The sequence below is a fragment of the Scyliorhinus torazame genome, chromosome 3 (assembly GCF_047496885.1).
Source record: "Scyliorhinus torazame isolate Kashiwa2021f chromosome 3, sScyTor2.1, whole genome shotgun sequence".
NCBI classification, from domain to species: Eukaryota; Metazoa; Chordata; class Chondrichthyes; order Carcharhiniformes; family Scyliorhinidae; genus Scyliorhinus; species Scyliorhinus torazame.
This window is the reverse complement of record NC_092709.1, coordinates 66231041-66257953: the sequence shown is the minus strand read 5'-3', so window position 1 is coordinate 66257953 and position 26913 is coordinate 66231041. Positions and strand designations below refer to the sequence as shown.

At 49.7% G+C, this 26913-nt stretch overlaps 1 protein-coding gene across 5 annotated transcripts in view; it reads left to right on the top strand.

Moving 5' to 3' along the window:
- The first annotated feature begins 493 nt into the window (after positions 1 to 493).
- Positions 494 to 26913, top strand: part of LOC140408500 (folliculin-interacting protein 2-like) — a 178380-nt gene continuing 151960 nt past the window's right edge. For all 5 annotated transcript variants that reach the window (XM_072495774.1, XM_072495773.1, XM_072495775.1 and 2 more), the window contains exon 1: positions 494 to 679. In XM_072495774.1, coding sequence (XP_072351875.1) covers positions 591 to 679 — 89 coding nt within the window. In that variant the 5' untranslated portion in view covers positions 494 to 590. The remainder of the gene's footprint in view (positions 680 to 26913) is intronic.

Sequence of the window (26913 nt, the reverse complement as noted above, 5' to 3'; positions counted from 1 at the left end):
TCCTGTCCGATTCACAGTTCCATTGGCGCCACCAAATTTAGTCAGTAACTCTGCTTATGCCCTCTGGCTCCACAGAATAATCTACTTTCAGGTCCCTAATAGATCCATTCTTCCTTTGACTACCTTTTTTCTATTATTTATATCTCCAGCGGACCAGTGCCAGTTAGTGGCTGCCAGCGTGCATGCACCTTGCACACTGGCTCACCGGGTGGGCCGGCAGCTTGGAGCCCAGCCCGAGATTCTCCCTCCTCACCTTTCAGCGGCCACATGGGAAAAGCATGTTCCAGCCGCGCGCCGCCGCGCCGTCCAATCGCGCGGACTGTGGGACGCGTGCGTGGTGCGTTCGGAGCATCAGTCCAATGACAGCACGTCCGTTTGTCCGCTCCTGTCCAATCAGCGGGCGCATTCCCCAGACCGCGTCCAATCGGACAGTCGGCAGCTGTCGGGCTCTGGCCAATGGGAGCGCGCGCGCGCCCGCGCCTGGCGGCCGCGCGCCAGTCACATGACGGCGAGGGTCTAGATGGAGTTGTTTAACTTTTATCTACAATGCTGCCGAACGTTCTTATTTTGTACCAGTAAAATGGTACAAAATGGCTCCCACCCTGCTGCAGAAGCTATTCAATAAAAGGGCTAATGCGGCGCCGCCTTCGAAAAGTTCCAAGGAGGGTCCAGGGTTTAGGTAATGTCGAGTGAAATGCCTGGTGTGGTGTAAGGGGAGCTGGAGCAGGTATTTGGGGACATACATGGTTGGAGGGAGGGAGCTGGGGTCTCAGTAACATTTGGTATCAGAAACAGGAGGCGTTCCTAAATGTGTTTCTATGGTTGTGAAATTCTCTTGAAGGCAGCAATAAGTGCGGGTTTATTGTTTTTAGTTTATAGTTAATCGTTGTTGCTATACGATGCTGTTTATAGCTACAAGTATTTGCTGTGATCAAATCAGAGTGGTCAATATTTGATATATATGTATATAATATATATGCATTGTTTCTGTATGTTGATAACCACTTTTGAGTTTTCTACTTTGTGTTCTAAAACAGTGGACTGAAATATTAATTGTTGTTACCTACCTCTTGAGAAATTTGATCCTTTGCAATATTGTAATAGATGTCAGTTCGCAATTAGAATGAAGATTGTTGCTTGTTGATGACATAGGAGGTTAGATTTTAATTTCCCAAAATTGGGTTGAAAATGTGTTCCTCATCATTATTGTATGTAACGTTTAATTTTGTTACTGTGCTACCAATCCCAAAGAAACCTTCTACTTCTCTCAGTATCTATTGTAGTTTTGTAAATTCTTCTGTAACCCTGTAGAAAATGTTTCTTTGGAGTTCTACAAACAAACTTTACTGAAATATAATAACCCTTATTGTCACAAGTATGAAGTTACTGTGAAAAGTCCCTAGTTGCCACATTCCGGCCAGCGCCTGTGCGGGTAAGCTGGTACGGGAATTGAACCCGTGCTGCTGGCCTTGTTCTGCATCACAAACCAGCTGTCTAGCCCACTGAGCTAAACCAGCCCATAACATACAGAGAATGCTGGAAAAACTCAACAGGTCTGGCAGTATTTATGTCGGGAGATTACATTGGGGCTGCATGGTGGCACAGTGGTTAGCACTGCTGCCTCACAGCTCCAGGGTCCCAGGTTCACTTCCAGCCTCGCGCGACAGTCTGCGTGGAGTTTGCACTTTCTCCCCTTGTCTGCGTGTGTTTCCTCTGGGTGCTCTGGTTTTCTCCCACAGTCCAAACATGATTAGGTGGATTGGCTATGCTAAATTGCCGCTTAGTTTCCAAAAGATTAGGTGGCGTTACTGGGTTATGTGGATAGGGTGGAGGTGTGGGGTGTTCTTTCCAAGGACCGGTGCGGATTGAAGGGGCGTTTGGCCGCCACCTGCACTGTAGATTCTATGATTACGAATCTGAAAGTTTGACTCCTTACTTGTAAAAGACCTTGAATTTGAAGTTTCTCTTTGGTAGTGTTGCCAAAAATTGTAAGTGCATTTTGTAAATTTGGGAAAACGTCAACTGCTTTTCCCTATAAGAAATCGAGAGTGGAAGTTGATCAACAAAATTGTCAATATTCTCCAGTTGGAGTGCTTTTAATTCAGTCAGGAAAACCCATGATTCAAACTGTATGATAAGGAAGTTACAAATTGACATAATGGGTATTAAAAGTAATCTTTTGTCACAAGTATGAAGCTACTGTGAAAAGTCCAAGAATATGTATACATCAACTTAACAAGTACTGTTTTCATTAGTCCATGAAAAGTGGACGCATTGACCTGCTGGTTCACCAATGTCGCAAGTTTCATTGGCTAACTGAGGGCATTTTGGTGAATGTCCAGACCCAGGTTGACCTATAATTACCAGAAAAGCATTTTAAGGGAGCAATTTGAAGGATTGTTGATGCATCAGGCCTGAAAATATTACGAATTCCAATTCTTCAAATAAACTTGTCTGTAAAGATAAATAAAATTATATGGGGAATTGCAGGCAAATTGTATTATATTTAGTTCAATGCAGTAACTGTTGTTTGTATGGCACCTGATTTTCATTCAACAGGTGAAAGGAACTTAATTTTATTTATAGTTTATTAAATGGTTAGCTCTGTATGTATTTTGGTGAATTATCTGAAAACTTAATGCAGGTCCACATGTATGTTGAGTACAACCAGCTCTACCTCGCCTCCTCATTTCTCAACCCCTTCAATATTTCTAAATTGTCGGACTGCTTGACGACATTGTGTTGGATAAGCAAAAACTTCCTCCAGCTAAATACTGTGGAGACCGAAGCCATTATCCTTGATTCTCATCGCAAAAACACATTCTGGTCACTCATTCCATCTTTCTTTGAAATGATCTCAGGCTGAACCAGACTGTTCACAACCTCTGTTTGATCCCAAGATGAATTTTCAACCACAAATCCATGCCATCACTACGACTGCCTATTTCCACCTCCATAAAATCACACAACGTCACCCCTGCCGTCGCTCATCTGCTGCAACCATCCTCTCTGCCATTATTATTTCCAGATTCTATTTGCTCTCCATGCTGGCTTCCCATGCTTCTACCCTTTATAAACCTGAGGTCATCCAAAACTCTGCTGCACAGATCTCCTTCCTGCATCAAATCCCTCTTCATATCGCCCCTCTCTCCCAACTTGCATTGGCACCTGGTCAAACAATGTGTTGATTTTAAAATTCTCATCCTTGTTTTCAAATCCCTCCATGGACTCATCCTTCCCTATCTCTGTAATCTCCAACCTTTTCATTCTTCATATCTGCGCTCCTTAAATATAGTCTTTTGAGCATCTCCACTTTTAATTGCAACATCATTGGTTACACCTTCAGTGCCTGGACCCTAAGCTGTGGAAATCCCTCGCTAAAATATTCCGCCTTGCTTTCTTCCTGTAAAATGCTCTTAAAACTTAAATCTTTCACCACAAACCTTTGGTCATCGGCCCAAATATCTCCTTCAGAAGGTTAGTGTCATATTTTGTTTAACAATGCCCCAGTGAAGTGCCTTGCAACATTTTTATTATGTTGAAGATGGTATGTAAATACAAGGTGGTCTGTTGTACTGTAATCAAACCTGAACCTGTAGGATAGCTGCCATTGTGAGCTAATTCCCAAGTATCTTTTTTTATCTCTATCTTTTTCTCCTTTAGTTGTATGCACAAGAATCTTTAATAAGCAAGGTTTTTTTTTTAGCTGTGAATGATCTAAAATACTCTTTTTTTTTGATCATAAATGAAGGGTGTGACAAACCTACAGTTTGAACACTCAGCGCTCTTGGACACGTTTCTGGCCTGGCAACGTTCCATTTGCTGTATAAGGGGAAGAGCATACTGTGCCATACTCCTGCTTCAGTGTGCATGCTGATGGAATTATGTTTTGAGAAATGTTTTACAATTATACAATGCTTACATCCGGATTATCACACATACAAAAGGCAATCTCAAGTAAAACTTTGAACAGCAATGTGGAAGCAGCGTCCATTAAAGCTGTTTGTAAGATACTTGAATCTCCAGTTCAGTTGACACTAGGGTAGGAAAGAGGGGGGAACTCGATGCGGTTGAGCAAATGAGAAAATTATTTTGTAGCAATAGCAGAGCTGTTCTGGCTGTGTCTGTGGGAATGGTTATAGGCTCTACAGCAGAGGGCAGTAGAGCAGAGCTGCTGATTGGCTGTTGCGGGGAAGGTTTGCATCAGTGCATTGCGGTCACTGCATCCAGAAAGTGTACCTGAGCAAGACATCTTCGGTGTTAAATTGAAGGCAAGCATCCAGCAGAGGGCAGTAGAGTGGAGATGCTGATTGGCTGTTGCCGGGAAAATTTGCATCAGTTCATTGCGATCACCGTATCTTGAAGGTGGTTTGTGGAGGGGCTGTTGTCAAGTGACAGTTAAACCCGAAACATTTCTTCAGTGTTTCCCTCCCTACCTCCTTTAACCAAAAAAAAAGACAATCACTGTAAGGATCCCAGTCGAGTTAAGATCAAGAGGGAGACTCGAGGGCAGGTAGAAGTAGAAAGAAGGTGAACCGTGACGTCACAACCTGCAGGTAAGTGATTGGCTGGTGACTGGTAAGTAGTTTTTCTTTCCCCTGAGGTGTTCAAGGGAAAGAGAAGGAGAGCGACAGGGACACAGTGAAAGATCGCGAGGAGAGCGGCAGGGGCACAGTGAAAGAGCGCGAGGAGAGCGGCAGGGACACCGGATAAAAGAGCGTGAGGAGAGCAGCGGGGACACAGCAGCAGGAGAAGCGGTCTTCAGATTTTCGGTGGGGGCAGTTGCCAGGGGTCTGTCGGGAAGGTAAGTTTACCACTTTAAAAGCTTACCTTGAAGAGTGACATCACAGCAAAGCAGTGACCTGATTGGCTGGTAAGCAAAGTGCTCCAATTAGCAGTAGCTGGGAGAAATTTAACTCTTCGTGTATTGGTAAGTATTGTGATTGATAAGTAAAATCTTTATTCCTTTCACTTATTCATTATTTGATATTATATTTGTAATCAGTTAAGGTAAAGTGTAAAAATGGCAGGAGATCCCAGACCCGTTTTATGCTCCTTGTGCTCAATGTGGGAGTTCAGGGACGCGGCCGATGCCCTGACTCCTTCATGTGCGGGAAGTGTGTCCAGCTGCAGCTCCTGTAGACCACATGGCGGCTCTGGAGCTGCGGATGGACTCGCTTTGGATCATCCGCGATGCTGAGGAAGTCGTGGATAGCATGTTCAGTGAGTTGGTTACACTGCAGATTAGGATTGGTGAGGGAGACAGGCAATGGGTGACCAAAAGGCAGAGAAAGACAGGAAGGCAGTGCAGGTGTCCCCTGCGGTCATCTCCCTCCAAAACAGGTATACTGTTTTGGATACTGTTGGGGGAGATGACTCACCGGGGAAGGCAGTAGTAGCCAGGCTCATGGCACCGTGGCTGGCTCTGCTGCACAGAAGGGCGGGAAAAAGACTGGCAGGGCTATAGTCATAGGGGATTCAATCGTAATTGGCAAATAGATGGCTAGGATGGGTATTGAGAGATATGGCACAAGGAAGTGCTGAGGAATTTGACCACGGGTGGCATCATAACCGGTACAGGCTTGGAATGCCGAAGGGCCTGTTCCTGTGCTGTATTGTTCTTTGTTCTTTAAAGTGCACAATTTTTTTTTCTCCCCAATTTAAGGGGCAATTTAACGTCGCCAATCCACCTACCCTGCGTATCTTTGGGTTTGGGGGGTGGGGGGGCAGTGAGCGGTGAGACTGTGCAAACTCCACATGGACAGTGACCCAGGATTGAACCCGGCTAATTGGTGCTGTGAGGCAGCAGTGCTAACCACTGTGTCACTGTGCCGCCTGTGGAGTTTTGTTATTAAATAATGACTTTAAACTGTATTTCTTCAACCAGCACCTAAAAATCCCATAAATGCTATATTTGCACAGATGCAAATTGTTGCATTGTACGGCTCGTGTACAAAGAGAAGATTACAAGTGAATGAAGCATATTCCTTTGTGTGAGGAAGACCACAAATTCAGTGCCATTGCTGAAAGTTTAGATTCCCAAATTTTATGTATTTGTAGCTGTAATTCCAAACTGGCTATCTGGTTTTGACATCCTTAATCAAAACAAGCTAGTCTGATGTCATTCTTTAAAAAAAATATATTTTATTGACATTTTTCGATCCCAATTTTTTTTCCCCTTACACATCAAACATTAAAAAAATGTAACAGTACATGTAACATGATAACCACAGTCAAATAAAAAGTAACTAACCAACATGGTAAACTAATCAATTAACATGAAATGAAACTTCCCCCCCCCCCCCCCCCCCCCCTCCCCCCTGGATTGCTGCTGCTGGTCATCTATCTTCCCTCTAACGTTCCGCTAGGTAGTCGAGGAATGGTTGCCACCTTCTGGTGAACCCTTGAGCCGATCCTCTCAGTGCAAACTTAATCTGCTCCAGTTTTATGAACCCCGCCATATCGTTTATCCAGGCCTCCAGTCCGGGGGGTTTCGCTTCCTTCCACATGATTAAAATCCTACGCCGGGCTACTAGGGACGCAAAGGCCACGACATCAGCCTCTTTCGCCTCCTGCACTCCCGGCTCATCCGCAACTCCAAATAAAGCTAACCCCCAGCCTGGTTTGACCCGGACCTTCACCACCTTCGAAATCACTCCCGTCACTCCCCTCCAACACCCCTCCAGTGCCGGGTACAACCAAAACATATGTGTGTGGTTTGCCGGGCTTCCGCCGCACCTCCCACACTTGTCCTCCACTCCGAAGAACCTGCTCAACCTTTCTCCCGTTATGGGTGCTCTATGTAGCACCTTAAATTCAATCAGGCTAAGCCTGGCGCACGAGGAAGAGGAATTTACCCTGCTTAGGGCATCAGCCCACAGACCCTCCTCTATCTCCTCCCCGAGCTCTTCTTCCCACTTTCCTTTTAGTTCGCCCACCAGCTCCTCTCCCTCTTCTCTCATCTCTCGGTATATCTCTGACACCTTGCCCTCCCCGACCCACACCCCCGAGAGCATTCTATCCTGGATCCCCTGTGTCGGGAGCAATGGAAATTCCCTCACCTGTTGTCTTGTGAACGCCCTCACCTGCATATACCTAAAGATATTTCCCCGGGGCAGCTTATACTTTTCCTCCAACGCTCCCAAACATCCCGTCTATAAATAAATCTCCCACCCTCCTAATTCCCAACTGGTGCCAGGTCTGGAATCCTCCATCCATCCTCCCTGGGGCAAACCTATGGTTGTTCCTGATTGGGGACCCCACCAGGGCTCCCAGCACACCTCTCTGTCGCCTCCATTGTCCCCAGATATTTAATGTTGCCGCCACCACTGGGTTCGTGGTAAATTTTTTTGGTGAGAACGGTAGTGGCGCCGTCACCAGCGCCTCTAGACTCGTCCCTTTACAGGACTTTCTCTCTAGTCTTTTCCACGCCGCTCCCTCTCCCTCTATCATCCATTTACGGATCATCGCCACATTGGCGGCCCAATAGTAGTCGCCCAAATTCGGCAGCGCCAGTCCCCCTCTGTCTCTGCTACGTTGTAAGAACCCCCTCCTTACCCTCGGGACTTTCCCTGCCCACACGAAGCTCGTGATGCTCCTGTCTATTTTTTCAAAGAAGGCCTTAGTGATCAGTATAGGGAGACATTGGAATACGAATAGGAACCTCGGGAGGACCATCATCTTAATTGCCTGCACTCTGCCCGCCAGTGACAGTGGCTGCATGTCCCACCTCTTGAAGTCCTCTTCCATTTGTTCGACCAGTCGTGTCAGATTAAGTCTGTGCAAGGTTCCCCAGCTCCTGGCTATCTGAATCCCCAGGTATCGGAAGTTTCTTTCCACTTTCCTTCGAGGCAGGCCATCTGTCCCTCTACTCTGGTCCCCAGGGTGTATCACGAAAAGTTCACTCTTCCCCATGTTGAGCCTATATCCCGAGAAATCTCCGAACTCCCTCAATATCTGCATGGCCTCTGTCATCCCCCCCCCCACTGGGTCCGTCACATACAACAGTAGGTCATCCGCGTAGAGTGACACTCGGTGTTCTTCTCCCCCTCTAATCACCCTTCTCCATTTCCTGGAGTCTCTCAGCGCCATGGCCAGTGGTTCAATTGCCAACGCGAACAGTAATGGAGATAGCGGGCATCCCTGTCTTGTTCCCCTGTGTAGCCGAAAATACTCCGATCTTTGCCGACCCGTGACCACACTTGCCGTTGGGGCCCCATAAAGGAGTTTGACCCAGCTAATAAACCCGTTCCCGAACCCGAACCTCCTCAGCACCTCCTGTAGGTACTCCCACTCCACCCTGTCAAATGCCTTCTCTGCATCCATTGCCGCCACTATCTCTGCCTCCCCCTCTACTGGGGGCATCATTGTCACCCCTAATAGCCGTCGCACGTTGACATTTAGTTGTCTCCCCTTTACGAATCCTGTCTGGTCTTCGTGCACCACCCCCGGAACACAGTCCTCTATCCTCGATGCCAGCATCTTTGCTAGCAATTTGGCGTCCACATTTAATAGTGAAATAGGCCTATAGGACCCGCACTGCAGCGGATCTTTATCCTGCTTCAAAATTAGCGATATCGTCGCCTCCGACATTGTCGGGGGTAGAGTCCCTCCTTCCCTGGCCTCGTTAAAAGTCCTCACCAACAGCGGGGCCAGCAGGTCCACATATTTTCTATAAAATTCCACCGGGAACCCATCTGGTCCCGGAGCCTTCCCTGCCTGCATATTCCCCAGCCCCTTGGTAACCTCGTCCACCCCAATTGGTGCCCCCAGGCCTTCCGCCTCCTGCTCCTCCACCCTCGGGAACCTTAATTGGTCCAGGAACTGCCGCATCTCCTCTTTTCCCTCCGGGGGTTGGGACCTATAAAGTCTTTCGTAAAAGGTCTTAAACACCCTGTTTATCTTCCCTGCTCTCCGCACCGTAGCTCCCTTTTCGTCTCTAATTCCCCCTATCTCCCTTGCCGCTGTCCTCTTTCGCAGCTGATGGGCCAACAGGCGACTAGCCTTTTCCCCATATTCATACCTCACCCCCTGTGCCTTCCTCCACAGCACCTCCGCCCTCCTGGTGGTCAGAAGGCCGAACTTTGTCTGGAGTCGTCGTCTCTCCCTGTACAGTCCCTCCTCCGGGGTCTCCGCAAATTCTCTGTCCACCCTTAAGATCTCCTCCAGTAGTCTTTCCCTTTCCTTGGCCTCTGTTTTCCCTTTGTGGGCCCTGATGGAGATCAGCTCTCCTCTGACCACCGCCTTTAGTGCTTCCCATACCACTCCCACTCGGACCTCCCCGACGTCATTGGCCTCCAGGTACCTCTCGATACAACCCCGCACTCTTCCACAGACTCCCTCGTCCGCCAACAATCCCACATCTAATCGCCAGAGTGCACGCTGCTCCCTCTCCTCTCCTAGTTCCAGGTCCACCCAATGTGGGGCATGATCCGAAATAGCTATGGCTGAATACTCAGTTTCTTCCACCCTCGAGATCAACGACCTTCCCAAAACAAAAAAATCTATCCGTGAGTACACCTTATGAACATGGGAGAAGAAGGCGAACTCCCTGGCCCTCGGTCTAAGAAATCGCCATGGATACACTCTCTCCCCCCCCCCCCCCCCCCCCCCCCAATTTGGTCCATAAACCCCTTAAGCACCTTGGCCGCTTCCGGCCTTCTTCCGGTCTTAGATCTGGATCTATCTAACCCTGGGTCCAGCACGGTGTTGAAGTCTCCCCCCATTATCAAGTTTCCTACCTCCAGGTCCGGTATACGTCCCAGCATCCGCCTCATTAATCCCGCATCGTCCCAATTCGGGGCATATACGTTAACCAACACAACCTCCATTCCCTCCAGCCTGCCACTCATCATTACATATCTGCCTCCACTATCTGCTACAATGCTCCTTGCTTCGAATGATACCCGTTTCCCCACCAGTATGGCCACCCCTCTATTCTTTGCATCCAGCCCTGAATGGAACACCTGTCCCACCCATCCTTTCCTTAACCTAACTTGGTCCGCCACCTTCAGGTGCGTCTCCTGGAGCATAGCCACGTCTGCTCTCAGTCCTTTCAAGTGCGCGAGAACTCGGGCCCTTTTAATCGGTCCATTTAGGCCTCTCACGTTCCACGTGATCAGCCTCACTAAGGGGCTACCTGCCCCCTTCCCGTGTCGACTAGCCATCACCCTCTCTCGGCCAGTCCCACGTCCCGATTCCGCGCTCCCACTCGTTCCCCAGGTGTCGCATTCCAGCCCCGACCACCCTTTCTTTAACCAGTTCCTCTTTGATTTCTGCAGCAGCAACCCAGTTATCCACCCCCCCCCACCCCCCCCCCCCCCCGCTAGATCCCCCTCTAGCGTGATTGCTCCCCCCATATTATTTCCGCAAGTCAGCTGACTTCAACTGACCCCGGCTTCTCCTGCTCACTCCTTGACCCCCCCGTGTGGGGAACTCCCATCTACCTTGCGCCTATCTTCCCGCTATTATGTTTCTGGCGCGGGAACATCTCTGTAGCTGACCCACCTCTTGTGGCGCAGCTCCCTCTCCCACCCCACTCCCATTCCTCATCCTCCGCCTCTGTCTCTTCTTTCCCCTCCCACCGGCGCCCACATTTCTTAGTGTTTCCCCCCTTCCCAATTTACCTCTCTATATACATCAACAGTGACATTTCCCTCTAATATCAGTCCCTCAGTTCCGATCCAATTCCTCATCTTTAATAAAGGTCCATGCTTCATCCGCCGTTTCGAAGTAGTGATGTCTCTCCTGGTACGTGACCCAAAGTCGCGCCGGCTGCAGCATCCCGAACTTCACCCTCTTGTGTAACACCTCCTTGGCTCGATTAAAACTCGCCCTCCTTCTCGCCACCTCCACACTCCAATCCTGGTACACCCGTACCACTGCATTCTCCCATCTGCTACTCCGTACCTTTTCGGCTCATCTCAGAACCACTTCTCTATCATTAAAGTGGTGAAATCGCACGATTGTCGCCCTAGGTGGTTCTCCCGCCTTTGGTCTCCTCGCCGGGACCCGATGAGCCCCCTCCACTTCTAAGGGGCCCGAAGGGGCCTCCGCTCCCATCAGCGAGCTTAGCATCGTGCTCACGTAAGCCCCGCAGTCCGCTCCTTCCACTCCCTCAGGGAGACCCAGGATCCGAAGGTTCTTCCTTCGTGCTCTGTTTTCTAGGGCCTCAATCCTTTCAATGCACTTTTTGTGGAGCGCCTCGTGCGTCTGTGTTTTGACCGCCAGGCCCAGGATCTCGACCTCATTATCCGTCACCTTCTGCTCCACCACGCGGAGCTCTGTCTCCTGGGTCCTTTGTGCCTCCTTAAGCCCCTCAATTGCCTGTAGCATCGGGGTCAGCCCCTCCTTCTTTAGTAGCTCCACACACCGTCTTAAAAATTCGTCTTGATCGGGCCCCCATGTCGCCTGGGCTTTCTCCGCCGCCATCTTGTTTCTTTTTCCCTTCTGTCCCTATCATCGAGGATTCCTGGCGATGTAGCCGCCGCCGCCGATATTTTCCTCTTTCGTTGGGGGGGGGGGGGGGGGGAAGACTCCCTATTAACTCACCCCACACTGGGTTTCGTCGTGAGAAAATCTCCCGTTGGGGCTCTTAAAAGAGCCCGAAGGTCCGTTGGAGCTGGAGCCGCTGAAACGTGCGGCTTAGCTGGTCATCGCCGCAACCGGAAGTCCTGATGTCATTCTTGAGGGCATCCCTCATTTCTTTTTAATTGGGGAAAAGCATTCAGCTTGGAATGGATTTTTTAATGCTGTTTTAGGATGCTTTGATGAGGAGCTGGCAGTGTTGCACATTTTACATAGATACATACATAGAAGATAGGAGCAGGAGGACGCATTTTGGCCCTTCGAGCCTGTTCAGCCATTCATCACGATCATGGCTGATCATCCAACTCAATAGCCTAATCCTGCTTTCTCTCCATAGCCTTTGATCCCATTCTCCCCAAGTGCTATATCCAGCCACCTCTGATCATCCAACTCAATAGCCTAATCCTGCTTTCTCCCCATAGCCTTTGATCCCATTCTCCCCAAGTGCTATATCGAGCCGCCTCTTGAATATATTCAAAGTTTTAGCATAAACTACTTCCTGTGGTAATGAATTCCACAGGCTCACCACTCTTTGTGTGAAGAAACGTTTCCTTCTCTCTGTACAAAATGGTTTACCCTGAATCCTCAGGCTGTGACTCCTGGTTCTGGACTGGTAACATCTTCTCTGCATCTACCCTGTCTAGTCCTGTTAGAATTTTATAAGTCACTATGAGATCCCCCTCATTCTTCTAAACTCCAGCGAGAACAATCCCAACCTAGTCAATCTCTCCTTATATGACAGTCCCGCCATCCCTGGAATCAGTCTGGTATACCTTCACTGCACTCCCTCGAGAGCAAGAACATCCTTCCTCAGAGAAGGAAACCAAAACTGCACAAAATACTCCCAAATGTGGCCTCACCAAGGCCCTGTACAATTGTAGCAACACATCCCTGCCTCTATACTCAACCTCTTGCAATGAAGGCCAATATACCATTAGCCTTCTTTACCGCCTGCTGCACCTGCATGCTCACCTTCAGCAAATGGTGCACAAGGACACCCAGGTCCCGCTGCACATTCCCCTCTCCCAATTTACAACCATTCATCTGCCTTCCTGTTTTTGCTTCCAAAATGAATAACTTCACACTTATCCAAAATTATACGGCATCTGCCATTGGTTTGCCCACTCTCCCAACCTGTCCAGATCTTGCTGTAGGATCCCTGCATCCTTGTCACAATTCACCCTCCCACCTAATTTGGTACCACCTGCAAACTTTGAGATGTTACATTTTGTGACGAAAAGCCACCTGTTTCAAATGATCAGCAAAGAGGCTGTTTTGTTTCTGTGTGTAGTTGACAAGGCAGGTCTCCAGACATCCGATAGTAGTTTAAATTTAGCATTCCTTGTAAAAAAAAAAGGCTTGCATTTAAATAGTGGCTTATCACATCTGAGAACTTACTGAGAACTATTCAGTAAGTGTTTCACACATGATTTTTTTTTTAACAAACAATTTTTAATGAGGTATTTTTGGCATAACAGACAACCACAGTACAAAAAACAATAGAGTACAAAGAACAGTAATCAAAAAGCAACCGCCGACATCTGTCCCTCCAAGGCCTGCCTATTTAACCCCCTACTCTATACTATCCTAAGATATCCCCCCCCCCCCCCCCCCCCCCCCTCTTGCTGACGATCAATTCCCTGCGAAGAAGTCAATGAATGGTTGCCACCTCCGGGCGAACCTAGACACTGACCCTCTCAAGGCGAACTTGATCTTTTCCAGGCTGAGCTAGCTCGCCATGTCGGTTAACCAGGCCTCTGACTTCGGAGGCCTAGACTCCCTCCAAGCCAGTAGTATCCGTCGCCGGGCTACCAAGGAGGAAAAGGCCAGAACATCTGCCCCTCTCTCCTCCTGAACACCCGGGTCCTCCAACACCCCAAAGATGGCTACCCCTGGACTCATTTCCACCCTTGTCTTCAATACCCTGCACATGACATCCGTGAACCCCTGCCAATATCCCCTAAGTTTTGGGCGTGCCCAGAACATGTGGACATGGTTCGCTGGTCCACCTGCACACCTGACACACTTGTCTTCCACCCCAAAAAATCTACTCATCCGGGCCGCTGTCATGTACGCCCAGTGCACCACCTGAAACTGGATCAAGCTGAGCCTTGCGCATGTAGCGGTTGCGTTGACCCTGCTCAGCGCCTCCGCCCTCCATCTCACCCCCCAGTTCCTCCTCCCACTTACGCTTCAGCTCCTCTGTATGTGTCTCCTCCGCCCCCATTAATTCTTTGTAGATGTCCGAGATGCTCCCCTCCCCCACCCATCCCCTAGACACTACCCTATCTTGAATCCCTCTTAGTGGCAGGAGTGGGAAGGATGGTACCTACCTGCACAGAAAGTCCCGTACCTGTAGATATCTGAAATCATTCCCTGCTGTCAGCCCGAACTTCTCCTCCAGCACCCTTAGGCTAGGAAAGCTCCCTTCCAGAAACAGTTCCCCCATCTTCTCAATCTCCGCCCTTTGCCATACCCAAAATCCCCCATCTAAGCTCCCTGGAGTGAACCGATGGTTGTCGCATATTGGGGACCAAACCGACGCCCTCACTGCACCAACAGATCTCCTCCACTGACCCCAGATCCTCAGGGCCGCCACCACCACAGGACTGGCAAAATATCTCGCCAGCGGGAATGGCAATGGTGCCGTTATCAGCGCCCTTAAGCTGGTGCCCCTGCATGAGGCCACTTCCATCCGCTCCCAAGCCGCCCCCATCCCTACCACCCACTTACTTATCATCGCAATATTGGTCACCCCGTAATAAATTTGGCAGGGCAAGCCCCCCCATTCCCCGATTCCTCTCGAGCATCACCTTTTTCACCTGTGGGGACTTACCCGCCCAAACAAAGCCCAAAATGATTTTTAAAAATATATATATATTTTATTCAAGATTTTTGGCCAAACATAACAATACGTAGTGTTTCTTTTACACAACAATAAAGCAATATAAATAACAGTGGCCAGTTTTAAACAAATAAATAAATAATATATAAACAAAAACAAAACTAAATGGCAACTGCCTTGTCCAAAATAAATACTCTACAAAAATACAATCCAACAATCCGATATACAATTACCTATAACAAATACCTATACATATACAATAACATCCCTGAGAGTCCGTCCGATTCCTCTTTCTTTCCCCCCCCCGGTTGCTGCTTTTGTCTACTTCTTTTCCATTCCCTCTATCTTTCTGTGAGGTAATCGACGAACGGTTGCCACCGCCTGGTGAACCCCTGAGCCGAACCCCTTAACACAAACTTAATCTGTTCTAACTTTATAAACCCTGCCATGTCGTTTATCCAGGTCTCCACACCCGGGGGTTTGGCTTCCTTCCACATTAACAATATCCTGCGCCAGGCTACTAGGGACGCAAAGGCCAACACGTCAGCCTCTCTCGCCTCCTGCACTCCCGGCTCTTCTGCAACCCCAAATATAGCCAACCCCCAGCTTGGTTCGACCCGGACCCCCACCACCTTCGAAAACACCTTTGCCACCCCCACCCAGAACCCCTGTAGTGCCGGGCATGACCAGAACATGTGGGTGTGATTCACTGGGCCTCTCGAGCATCTCGCACACCTATCCTCTACCCCAAAAAATTTACTGAGCCGTGCTCCAGTCATATGCGCCCTGTGTAACACCTTAAATTGTATCAGGCTTAGCCTGGCACACGAGGACGATGAGTTTACCCTGCGGAGGGCATCAGCCCACAGCCGCTCCTCAATCTCCTCCCCCAGTTCTTCTTCCCATTTCCCTTTCAGCTCATCTACCATGATCTCCCCCTCGTCCCTCATTTCCCTGTATATGTCCGACACCTTGCCATCCCCCACCCATGTCTCTGAGATCACTCTATCCTGCACCTCCTTCGTCGGGAGCTGCGGGAATTCCCTCACCTGTTGCCTCGCAAAAGCCCTCAATTGCATGTACCGAAATGCATTCCCTTGAGGCAACCCATATTTTTCCGTCAGCGCTCCCAGACTCGCAAACGTCCCATCTACAAACAGATCTCTCAGTTGTACTACCCCAGCTCTTTGCCATGCTCCAAATCCCCCATCCATTCTCCCCGGAACGAGCTTATGATTGTTTCTTATCGGAGACCGCACCGAAGCTCCCATCCTTCCCCTATGCCGTCTCCACTGCCCCCAAATTTTCAATGTAGCCACCACCACCGGGCTTGTGGTGTATTTCTTTGGTGAGAACGGTGCCGTCACCATTGCTTGTAGGCTAGTCCCCCTGCAGGACGCCCTCTCCAATCTCTTCCACGCCGCTCCCTCCCCTTCTCCCATCCACTTACACACCATTGAAACATTGGCGGCCCAGTAGTACTCACTTAGGCTCGGTAGTGCCAGCCCCCCCCTGTCCCTACTACGCTGCAAGAATGCCCTCCTCACTCTCGGGGTCTTCCCAGCCCACAAAAAACTTATAATACACTTCTTGATTCTTTTGAAGAAAGCCTTCGTGATCACCACCGGGAGGCACTGAAACACAAAAAGGAATCTCGGGAGGACCACCATTTTAACCGCCTGCACCCGACCTGCCAATGACAGGGACACCATGTCCCATCTCTTAAAGTCCTCCTCCATCTGTTCCACCAACCGCGTTAAATTAAGCCTGTGTAATGTACCCCAATTCTTGGCTATCTGGATCCCCAAGTATCAGAAGTCCCTTGTTACCTTCCTCAACGGTAAATCCTCTATCTCTCTGCTCTGCTCCCCTGGATGCACCACAAACAGCTCACTTTTCCCCATGTTCAGTTTATACCCTGAAAAATCCCCAAACCCCCCCCCCCCCCCGAGTACTCCCCTCTACTTCCTGGAACCCCTCAATGCTATGGCCAGGGGTTCAATAACGGGGACAGATGACATCCCTGCCTCGTCCCTCTATGGAGCCGAAAATAGTCAGACCCCCGTCCATTCGTGACCACGCTCGCCATCGGGGCCCTATACAGCAACTGTACCCACCTGATATACCTATCCCCAAAGCCAAATCTCCTCAGCACCGCCCACAAATAATCCCACTCCACTCTATCAAATGCTTTCTCGGCATCCATCGCCACCACTATCTCCGCTTCCCCCTCTGGTGGGGGCATCATCATTACCCCTAGCAGCCTCCGTATATTTGTATTCAGCTGTCTCCCCTTCACAAACCCAGTTTGGTCCTCGTGAACCACCCCCGGGACACAATCCTCTATCCTCATTGCCATTACCTTGGCCAGAATCTTAGCGTCCACATTCAGGAGGGAAATGGGCCTGTAGGACCCGCATTGCAGCGGGTCTTTTTCCTTCTTTAGGAGGAGCGATATCGTTGCCTCTGACATAGTCGGGGCAGCTGCCCCCTTTCCCTCGCCTCATTAAAGGTTCTCATCAGTAGCGGGGCCAACAAGTCCATATATTTCCTATAGAATTCAACTGGGAATCCGTCTGGTCCCGGGGCCTTCCCCGCCTGCATGCTCCCAATCCCTTTCACTACTTCCTCCGTCTCAATCTGTGCTCCCAGTCCCACCCTCTCCTGCTCCTCCACCTTAGGAAATTCCAGCTGATCCAGAAAGCACATCATTTTCTCCTTCCCATCCGGGGGCTGAGCTTCATATAATCTTTCGTAAAATGCCTTGAACACTCCATTCACACTCTCCGCTCCCCGCTCCATCTCTCCCTCCTCATCTCTCACCCCCCCCCTATCTCCCTCGCTGCTCCCCTTTTCCTCAGTTGGTGGGCCAGCAACCTGCTCGCCTTCTCCCCGTATTCGTACTGTACACCCTGTGCCTTCCTCCATTGTGCCTCTGCATTACCCGTAGTCAACAAGTCAAATTCTACATATAGCCCTTGCCTTTCCCTGTACTGTCCCTCCTCCGGTGCCTCCGCATATTGTCTGTCCACCCTCAGAAGTTCTTTCAAAAACCGCTCCCTTTCCCTACCCTCCTGCTTTCCTTTATGTGCCCTAATAGATATCAGCTCCCCTCTAACCACTGCCTTCAGCGCCTCCCAGACCACTCCCACCTGTACCTCCCCATTATCATTGAGTTCCAAGTACCTTTCAATACACCCCCTCACCCTTAAACACACACCCTCATCTGCCAATAATCCCATGTCCATTCTCCAGGGTGGACGCTGTTGTTTTTCTTCCCCTATCTCCAGGTCCACCCAATGTGGAGCATGATCCGAAATGGCTATAGCCGTGTACTCCGTCCCCGTCACCTTTGCGATCAGTGCCCTTCCCAAAACAAAAAAATCTATTCGTGAATAAACTTTGTGGACATAGGAGAAAAACGAAAACTCCTTACTCCTAGGTCTACTAAATCTCCAGGGGTCTACTCCTCCCATCTGCTCCATAAAGTCCTTAAGCAGCCGGCCTCCTTCCAGTCCTGGACCTCGATCTGTCCAGCCCTGGGTTCAGCACCGTATGAAAATCTCCACCCATTACCAACTTCCCCACTTCTAAGAGCGGGATTCGTCCTAACATACGCCTCATAAAGTTGGCATCATCCCAGTTCGGGGCATACATGTTCACTAATACCACCGCCTCCCCTTGCAATTTGCCACTCACCATCACGTATCTGCCCCCACTATCTGCCACTATAGTCTTTGCCTCAAACATTACCCGCTTCCCCACTAGTATGGCCACCCCCCTGTTTTTTGCGTCTAGCCCCGAATGAAACACCTGCCCCACCCATCCTGTGCGTAGTCTGACCTGGTCTATCAGCTTTAGATGCGTCTCCTGAAGCATAACCACATCTGCCTTAAGTTTCTTTAGGTGTGCGAGTACCCGTGCCCTCTTAATCGGCCCGTTCAGCCCTCTCTCATTCCACGTGATCAACCGGGTTGGGGGGCTCTTTACCCCCCCCCCCCTTGACGACTAGCCATCTCCTTTTTCAATCCAGCTCCTCACCCGGTTCCCACGTAGCCGTATCTCCCCCAAGCGGCGCCCCCCCCCCCCCCCATACCAGCTCCCCCTTCTCCCCGGCAGCAGCAACCCAGTTAACCGCCGCCTCCCCCCCCCCCCGCTAGATCCCAAACTAGAGTAATTGGACCCCCCATGTTGCTCCCAGAAGTCAGCAAATTCTGGCCGACCTTGGCTCACAGTGTGCGAGGCCCCCTCCTTCCTGCTTCCCTGTTCCCGCCATGATTACCATAGCGCGGGAACAAAGCCCGAGCTTCCCTTTTGACCCCGCCCCCAATGGCCGGCGCCCTCAGCTCCTCATCCATCCCCCCCCCCCCCCCCCCCCCCCCCCACGACATGTGGAAGAGAGAAAAGTTACAGGGTCGCAGGATTTACAACTTGGGAAGTCATCTCTTCCCTCTTTTTTTCCCCCCCCCCTTCATCCCACATATTCACCCCCCCCCCACTTTGTCCCAAACGTTCTTTTTCTGGCCCGCTCACTCCAGTTTCTCCTCGACAATAAATGTCCACGCCTCATCTGCCGCTTCGAAGTAGTGGTGTTTCCCTTGATGTGTGACCCACAGTCTTGCCGGTTGCAGCATTCCAAATTTAATCTTCCTTTTGTGCAGCACCGCCTTGGCCCGATTAAAGCTTGCCCTCCTTCTCGCCACCTCCGCACTCCAATCTTGATATACGCGGATCACCGCGTTCTCCCACCTACTGCTCCGAGTTTTCTTTGCCCATCTGAGGACCGTCTCTCTGTCCTTGTATCGGAGAAATCTCACCACTATGGCTCGAGGAATTTCTCCAGCCCTCGGTCTTCGCGCCATAGCTCGATAGGCTCCCTCCACCTCCAGCGGACCCGTCGGGGCCTCCGATCCCATTAACGAGTGCAGCATCGTGCTCACATATGCCCCGACGTCCGCCCCTTCTACACCTTCGGGAAGACCAAGAATCCTTAAATTCTTCCTCCTCCTCATTATTCTCCAGCACCTCCAGCCTTTCCACACACCTTTTGTGTTGTGCCTCGTACATCTCCGTTTTCACCACCAGGCCCTGTATGTCGTCCTCATTCTCAGCAGCCTTTGCCTTCACGACCCGAAGCTCCAGTTCCTGGGTCTTTTGCTCCTCCTTTAGCCCCTCAATCGCTTGTAATATCGGGGCCAACAGCTCCTTCTTCATCTCCTTTTTGAGTTCTTCCACGCAACGCCGCAGGAACTCTTGTTGGTCAGGGCCCCATATTAAACTGCCTCCTTCCGACGCCACCTTGCTTTGTGCTTGCCTTCCTTGCCGCTGCTCTGGAGGATCCACCGCAATCCTGCCACTTTCCTCTCTTTTTTTTCCATCCGTGTCCAGGGGGGATTCCCTTCTGGATTACCGCACAGTGTTTTTTGCCGTTAAAATTGCCGTTGGGGCTCCTATCAAGAGCCCAAAAGTCCGTTCCACCGGGAGCTGCCGAAACGTGCGACTTAGCTGGTCATCGCCGCACCCGGAAGCCCCCAAAATGATTTTGTTGACCGCAGTCTAAACATCGGGAGGCATTGGAACACAAACAAAAATCTCGGCAATATCGTCATCTTAACCGTCTGCACCCTTCCCGCCAGTGATAGCGGGAGCGAATCCCATCTCCGAAACTCGCCCCTTATCTGCTCAACCAGCTGGGACAAGTTCAACTTGTGTAACCGGCCCCAGTCGCGCGCCACTTGTATCCCCAGGTATCTAAAGTTGTCCCTCACTAACCTGAACAGTAGCTCCCCAGCCGACCCTCCTGGCCTCTTGTCTAGACTACATACAGCTCACTCTTCGTCATATTAAGTTTGTATCCTGAAAACCGGCCAAATTCCCCCAGAATCGCCATAATCTCCCTCATCCCTGCCCCTGGATCCGCTACATATGGGAGTAAATCATCCGCATACAGCAATACCCTATGCTCTTTCTCCCCCCCCCCCTCCCCCGAACCAGCCCCTAGAAGCTCTCAGAGCAATTGCCAGCGGCTCTAAGGCTAGCGCAAACAGCACCGGGGAGAGGGGACATCCCTGTCTTTTCCCCGGTACAGCCTAAAATAGTCCGAGGTCGTCTTATTTGTCCTGACTCTAGCTTCCGGGGCCCTGGTACAACAGTCTGACCCAATCGATAAAGCCCCTACCAAACCCAAACTGTCCCAGCACCTCCCATGGATCGTCCTACTCTACCCGGTTGACCGCCTTCTCCGCATCCATGGCCACAACTGCCTCTCCTCCCCTTCCCTCCGAGGGCATCATAATCACGTTAAGTAACCTTCTAACATTGGCCACCAACTGTCTGCCCTTGACAAATCCGGTTTGGTCCTCCATAATCACCTCGACACACAATCTTCAATCCTGGAGGCCAACACTTTGGCCAGCAGCTGAGCATCCACATTGAGCAGCGAGTTTAGCCTTTAGGACCCACATAGCTCCGGGTTTTTGTCCCGCTTCAATATTAACAAAATGATGGCCTGCGACATCGTCGGAGGCAGCACCCCTCTATCCCTCGCCTCGTTAAAAACCTTGACCAGCAACGGCCCTCATATCCCCGAAAATTTCTACCGGGAACCCATCCGGCCCCGGAGGTTTGCCCGACTGCATTGCCTTCAAGCCCCCAGAGTTTTTTCGGTCCTAATCGGAGCCCCCAACTCACCCACCAGCTCCCAGCCCACCCTTAGCAAAGTCAGCCCATCCAGAAAGCGTTTCATCCCCTCGGGCCCCGTGCAGGGCTCCGAGTGGTAAAGTCTGCTATAAAAATCCCTGAATGCCCTATTTAGCCCAGCCGAATCCCCAGCCAGGTTCCCATCCCCGTCGACCACCGTATCAATTCCCCTGGCCGCCTCCCTCTTCCTCAACTGCTGTGCCAGCATTCTGCTGGCCTTCTCCCCATATTCTTACAACGTCCCCGTCGCCTTTCTAAGCTGCTCCACTGCCTTGCCCGTGGACAGCACCCCAAACTCAGCCTGCAGCCTCCGACGCTCCCTGAACAGTTCCATCCCTGGGGTCATCGCATATCACCTATCTATCCGTAGGATCTCCTTCATCAGTCGGTCTGTCTCTGCCCTATCCGTCCTGTCTCTGAGTTCAGATTGAAATCAACTCCCCTCTCACCACTGCCTTCAGCGCCTCCCAGACCACCGCTGCTGAGACTTTCCCCTCGTATCATTGACCTGCAGGTAGTCCAGCATACACTTCCTTACTTGCTCGCACATCGCCTCATCAGCCAACAGGCCCACGTCCAATCGCCACTGCGGGCGCTGGAAGCTCTCCTCACTGACCTGCAGTTCAATCCAATGTGGGGCATGGTCCGAGATAGTGACGGCCGAGTACCCCCTGTCCACCACCCCCGCCAGCAGATCCCTACTCAAAATGGAAAAGTCGATCCGGGAATAGACCGTGTACACGCGAGTAGAAAGAAAACTCCCTAACCGTCGGCTGTCTAAACCTCCATGGTCGATTTTCCCCCCCCCCCATCTGCTCCATGAACCCTATCAACTCCTTAGCCGAATGGCCTCCTTCTGCACTGTATGTTCTATGTTCTATGTATGTAATCGCTGGAACCTTCCCCGTTCTCGAGCACGACTGGTCTAGGCCGGGGTCGATAACTGTATTAAAATCCCCTCCCATCACCAGCTTGTGCGAGTCCAGATCCGGTACCTTCCCCAATACCCTCCTAATGAAATCAACATCGTCCCAGTTCAGCGCATAGACGTTAACCAATACCACCTTTCTCCCCTCCAGCTTACCGCTCACCATGACAAAACGGCCCCCTCCCCCCGTCCGAGACATTACTGCCCGCCTGGAATTGCACCCGCTTATTAATTAAAATCGCCATCCCTCTCGTCTTAGTATCCAGCCCCGAATGGAAGACCTGACTGACCCAGCCCATCCTCAGCCTAACTTGATCTGCCACTTTCAGGTGTGTCTCTTGCAGCATCATCACGTTGGCCTTCAGAGTCCTCAGGTGCGTGAACACAAGGGCCCTCTTGACAGTCTCATTCAGCCCTCTAACGTTCCAGGTGATCAGCCTGGTTGGGGGGGGCACCGTGCCCCCCCCCCCCGCACATTTGTTGCGCCACCATCTGCCCGCCTCCAGGCAGCCCCCACCCCCGACCTCCTCTCCATCCCCAAACCCAAGTCCCTCCCTCGTCCGCAGAATAGTTCCCCCCCCCCCTCCCTCCTAGCAACATCACCCGATGGCCCAAACCCCTGCCCTGTATTAAACCAGTATACACCCCCACTGTGCTTCCGTGGACTAGCTCACCCAGCTCGCCTGGTGACCCTCGCCTCTGGCGCCACAAAGTCTCCCACCTATTGTTCCCTACTCCCCCCGCGCCCATCAAACCAAGACCGAACAATCTCCTAATTACCATAGGAGACAGCCCAAGACAGACCGAGATCCCTACAGCACACCACTCAATATTGCAAATTAAAGTAAGACGAAATAAAATATAGAAAGCCAACACCGAAAAACCCAACAAAAAACGAATATCATTTATTCCTCCGTCTTCACCCAAACTTCAAAGACTAAAGAAAAAAAACAACAATCAAACCATATATACAGCGTTCAAAAAAGAAAAGAGAGAAAGACGCTGCCGCTTAAGTCCAAAAAAGTTCTCAGTTCTGCGCCAGACCCTCCTTCTTGGCAAAGTCCATCGCCTCTTCCGGAGACTCGAAGTAGTGCTGGTCCTCATGAGTGACCCAGAGGCATGCCGGGTAGAGGAGCCCGAATTTCACTTTCCTCCTAGGGCAGGTGAAGGAGATCCTGTTTATCGGCCTGCCCTCCTTCTGGCCCCCTCCACACTGGAGAAATCTGTGGAACCGCACCACCATCACCCGGGTCCCCCCCCCCCGGCCGTGGCTTCCTCGCCATTGCCCTGTACGCCCTGTCCACCTCCAGCGGTCGGGGAAAAGCCCCCTCCCCCAGGAGCTTCTGGAACATATTTACCACAAAAGCGCCCGCATCAGTCCCCTCAACCCCTTCAGGGAGACCGACAATCCTCAAATTCTGTTGGCGCATGCTGTTCTCCAGCTCTTCCACTTTTTCCAACAGCCTTTTCTACTGATCCTTCAGCATCGCCACCTCCAGCTTGACCACCGTTTGGTGCTCCTCCTGGTCCGCCAGCGCTTTCTCCAACTTCTGGATCGTCCAATCCTGGGCACCCAGCCTGCGTTCCATCCGGTCAATCGACTCCTTTATTGGGTCGAGACAATCTCGTTTCTGTCTGGCGAAGCCGCCTTGAATGACCTGCATCAGCTCCTCTATCGATGGCTGGGCCGTCACAGCAGGGCTCCGAACCTCGGCCATGTTAACTTCAGCAGCCACTTCTACCCAGCCCTTGCTTATCTTTCTGTTTCTTCCCTTACGGTCCCTTGGGGTTCTCCGTTTCATGCACCACTGTGCGGATCCAGTACTTAGATGTCCGTACTTTCCAAATCAAGACTCAAAGCCCCCCAAAAGTCGGGGGGCTGAGGTCCAAAAGCCCGGCCAGAGCGGGAGCCACCAAGCATGCGACCTACTCCCTCATAGCCGCCACCAGAAGTTCACACATGATTTTTTTTGAAGTACAGTCATTATTTGCAACTGCTACAGTAAGTGTCCAGAAAACATGCATTCCCAAACACTTCATTAAATGAATTATCAGTTAATGTTTTTAGGCTGTTGGCTGAGGCAAGATTATTGGCTACAATAATGGTTCCCAAAGTGAAGTGGGAGCGGGAGGGATTGGGGTGAGGGGAAGGAGTGGATATTGCTTTAATACTTTAAGGGATGAGGATTTATTCCCACCTCGACCCCCCCCCCCTCTCCATAATCCAGGGGTTCCCAAATTGTGGGTCATCTTGGTAGCGTGATCTACCAGAGGACAGGACTGAACATACATTTCAACAGCAAGTGTCCCTCGTGAGAGTGTGAAATGATGTAGTTGTGACTGGAAGAGTGGCAAAGCAGGAGAGAGGGAACCTGTAACTGGAGAATTAGAGAGGGGGAGGAAACCTGTGATTGGAAATAGGACATCACAAATTCCTGAATGTATTAATGAGCCAGTGAATAACATTATTTTGCTCCTCTTTGGAGTACAGTGTACAGGTCTCGTAACCATAGTGCAGGAAGCACATCATGACACCAAAAAAGCTAGCTACAAATGGCTGGCTTTCTGATACGGCATCAAAAATCTGAGCTATACTGGGAAAGTACGGAGCATGTCTGCAGAAAAGAAAACTGAGAAGTTATTTTATTAAGAGATTGATGATCCTTCAGGATGTTGGCAAGTTGAACTTTAGAAACTAAACCATGACCCTGAGAATGAGCGAGGTGACCAGCAGCTAAACCTCAGAAGAGAGTAGGTGAGTAAATATAACATGTTCACATTAGGCAATATGTTTTGAGAGGAATGTAGAGTGGCGATAAGGGTCAATAATATCAATGATAATTTTAAGAGGAAATTGGGCAGTTCAGTGCTTACTGACCTACATTGGATCCTGGTCTGAAACACTGACTCTAAAGTTGTGTTTTTTTTCCTTTATATCCCTCCATGGCTTCACTGCTTCTTGTCATTGTAATCTTCTCTGGCCCTAGAACCTTCCAAGATCTCCTCCAATTCTGACCACGTCCCTGATTGTAATCACTCCTGCATTACAACTGCGCCATGAGCTGACGTGATTATAAAATCTGAATACAGGAATTCCCTGTCTAAACTGCTCTGTGTCTCAACCTCTTTTCCCTTTCAAGGAACTCCTTAAAGCTCTCGTGACTCAGTATTTCATCTGTGAAATTCCTTGGGATGTTAACGCAACAAATTGTGAGATCACTTGAGAGATTTAGGCATTGACCTGTGCATTTTGTTTCTGAGCTCTAGGCTTAGCCTGTGAACTGAAATGTTTTTTTTCACTGTTTTTACTGTTAGATAGCAGGCAGGCAACTTACACTTTTGTTTTGTCGAAGTTGTTCTCCATGTGTTAGGACCCAGGTGAGTTTTTTTCCCCTCCTAGTGTACATTTTTCTCCCACCTTTCGATAGTTTTCTGATCACCTGCAGGAACAGACTTTTTCTGGGTGTTGAAAAATACCCAAGGCCAGGACATTGCATAGATTGATTTTTAAAATGCCTTCTGCCAATACCTACATCCTTGGCATGTTCATACGATGTAGAATTAGTCCCATGACGAGCAACATTTCTATGTTCGAAAATTGTAATACAAAAGATGCCTGCAGTGACTTTCCGCATAGTTTACCTGAGCTTGTTTTCAGTTGTTCCTGACATGATTAAGATATTGGACTGAATTTTGCTGCAGTAATAGGCTCGGCTATTCATGTTCACCATTATTACAGGGTAAAATCTGCATTCATATATATGTACAATAAGAAGTCTTACAACACCAGGTTAAAGTGCAACAGGTTTGTTTCAAATCACTAGCTTTCGGAGCACTGCTCCTTCCTCGGGTGAATCGCTTCATTCACCTGAGGAAGGAGCAGTGCTCCGAAAGCTAGTGGTTCACAACAAACCTGTTGGACTTCAACCTGGTGTTGCAAGACTTCTTACTGTGCTCACCCCAGACCAACGCCGGCATCTCCATGTCACATATATGTAGTGAAAGATGGAAATCCAAAAGTAGCTATCGGAGATGCCCCACTCTTTCACAGGATCGACTTGACAGTGAATCGCTAATAAATGAACCTGGGGTATTAACCACTTTCCCCACACTCTCTTTTTGTCTTTCTTCCTTTATCACATCTGTTTTTCCCAACCATTTATTTTGCTTTCTCCATATAATAATTCTAATTTATATTTTCTGGTTTGGACTCTGAGCCCCTTGTTTCAGCTTGGTTGACTAAACCTGATGTTGCTTGCCCTGCTCACAGTCATAACAGAATCCTAGAGGGCCCTGTGCTGGAAAGGATAGCAGCTTAATGGAAGTTTCTTTTGATAACTTATGAAAAGTCTTTGGGCAGTTGTTAATTAGGTGAATGGCAATCGCCATTCCTTCGCCACTGAGAGCCAATCTGTCCCCTTGATTCTGTAGAAGCATTCCCATAGATGTTAGTTACTCAATTTTTATGTGTTTTATACAGAATGTGAAAATGGTCCAGATAGAATTAGTATCCTTCCAACTAACACCAGAGTGGGAAGTAGAAGGATATTAGTGGTACTTCTATAATCTGTGCATTCAAGTATCTGTATTTATAGCCACATAAAACTTCTCATGCTAAATTCCATCTGGGGTAATCGTAATGCTCCAACAACTTTGTTAATACCATATCCTGTATCAAGATTATCACTAGTGATTATTAACTTTACAAGATCTATTTTCCGAGGGCCATTTTAGGTTTCAATGAACCGAATGTACAGTTAAAAGTTAATTTATTGTTTCACACCTAGGACTTGTTAAATGTTTGATTGCAGGAGGAAAGTTTTTTTTTTTTAAATGAAAGTTGACTGATTTGCAC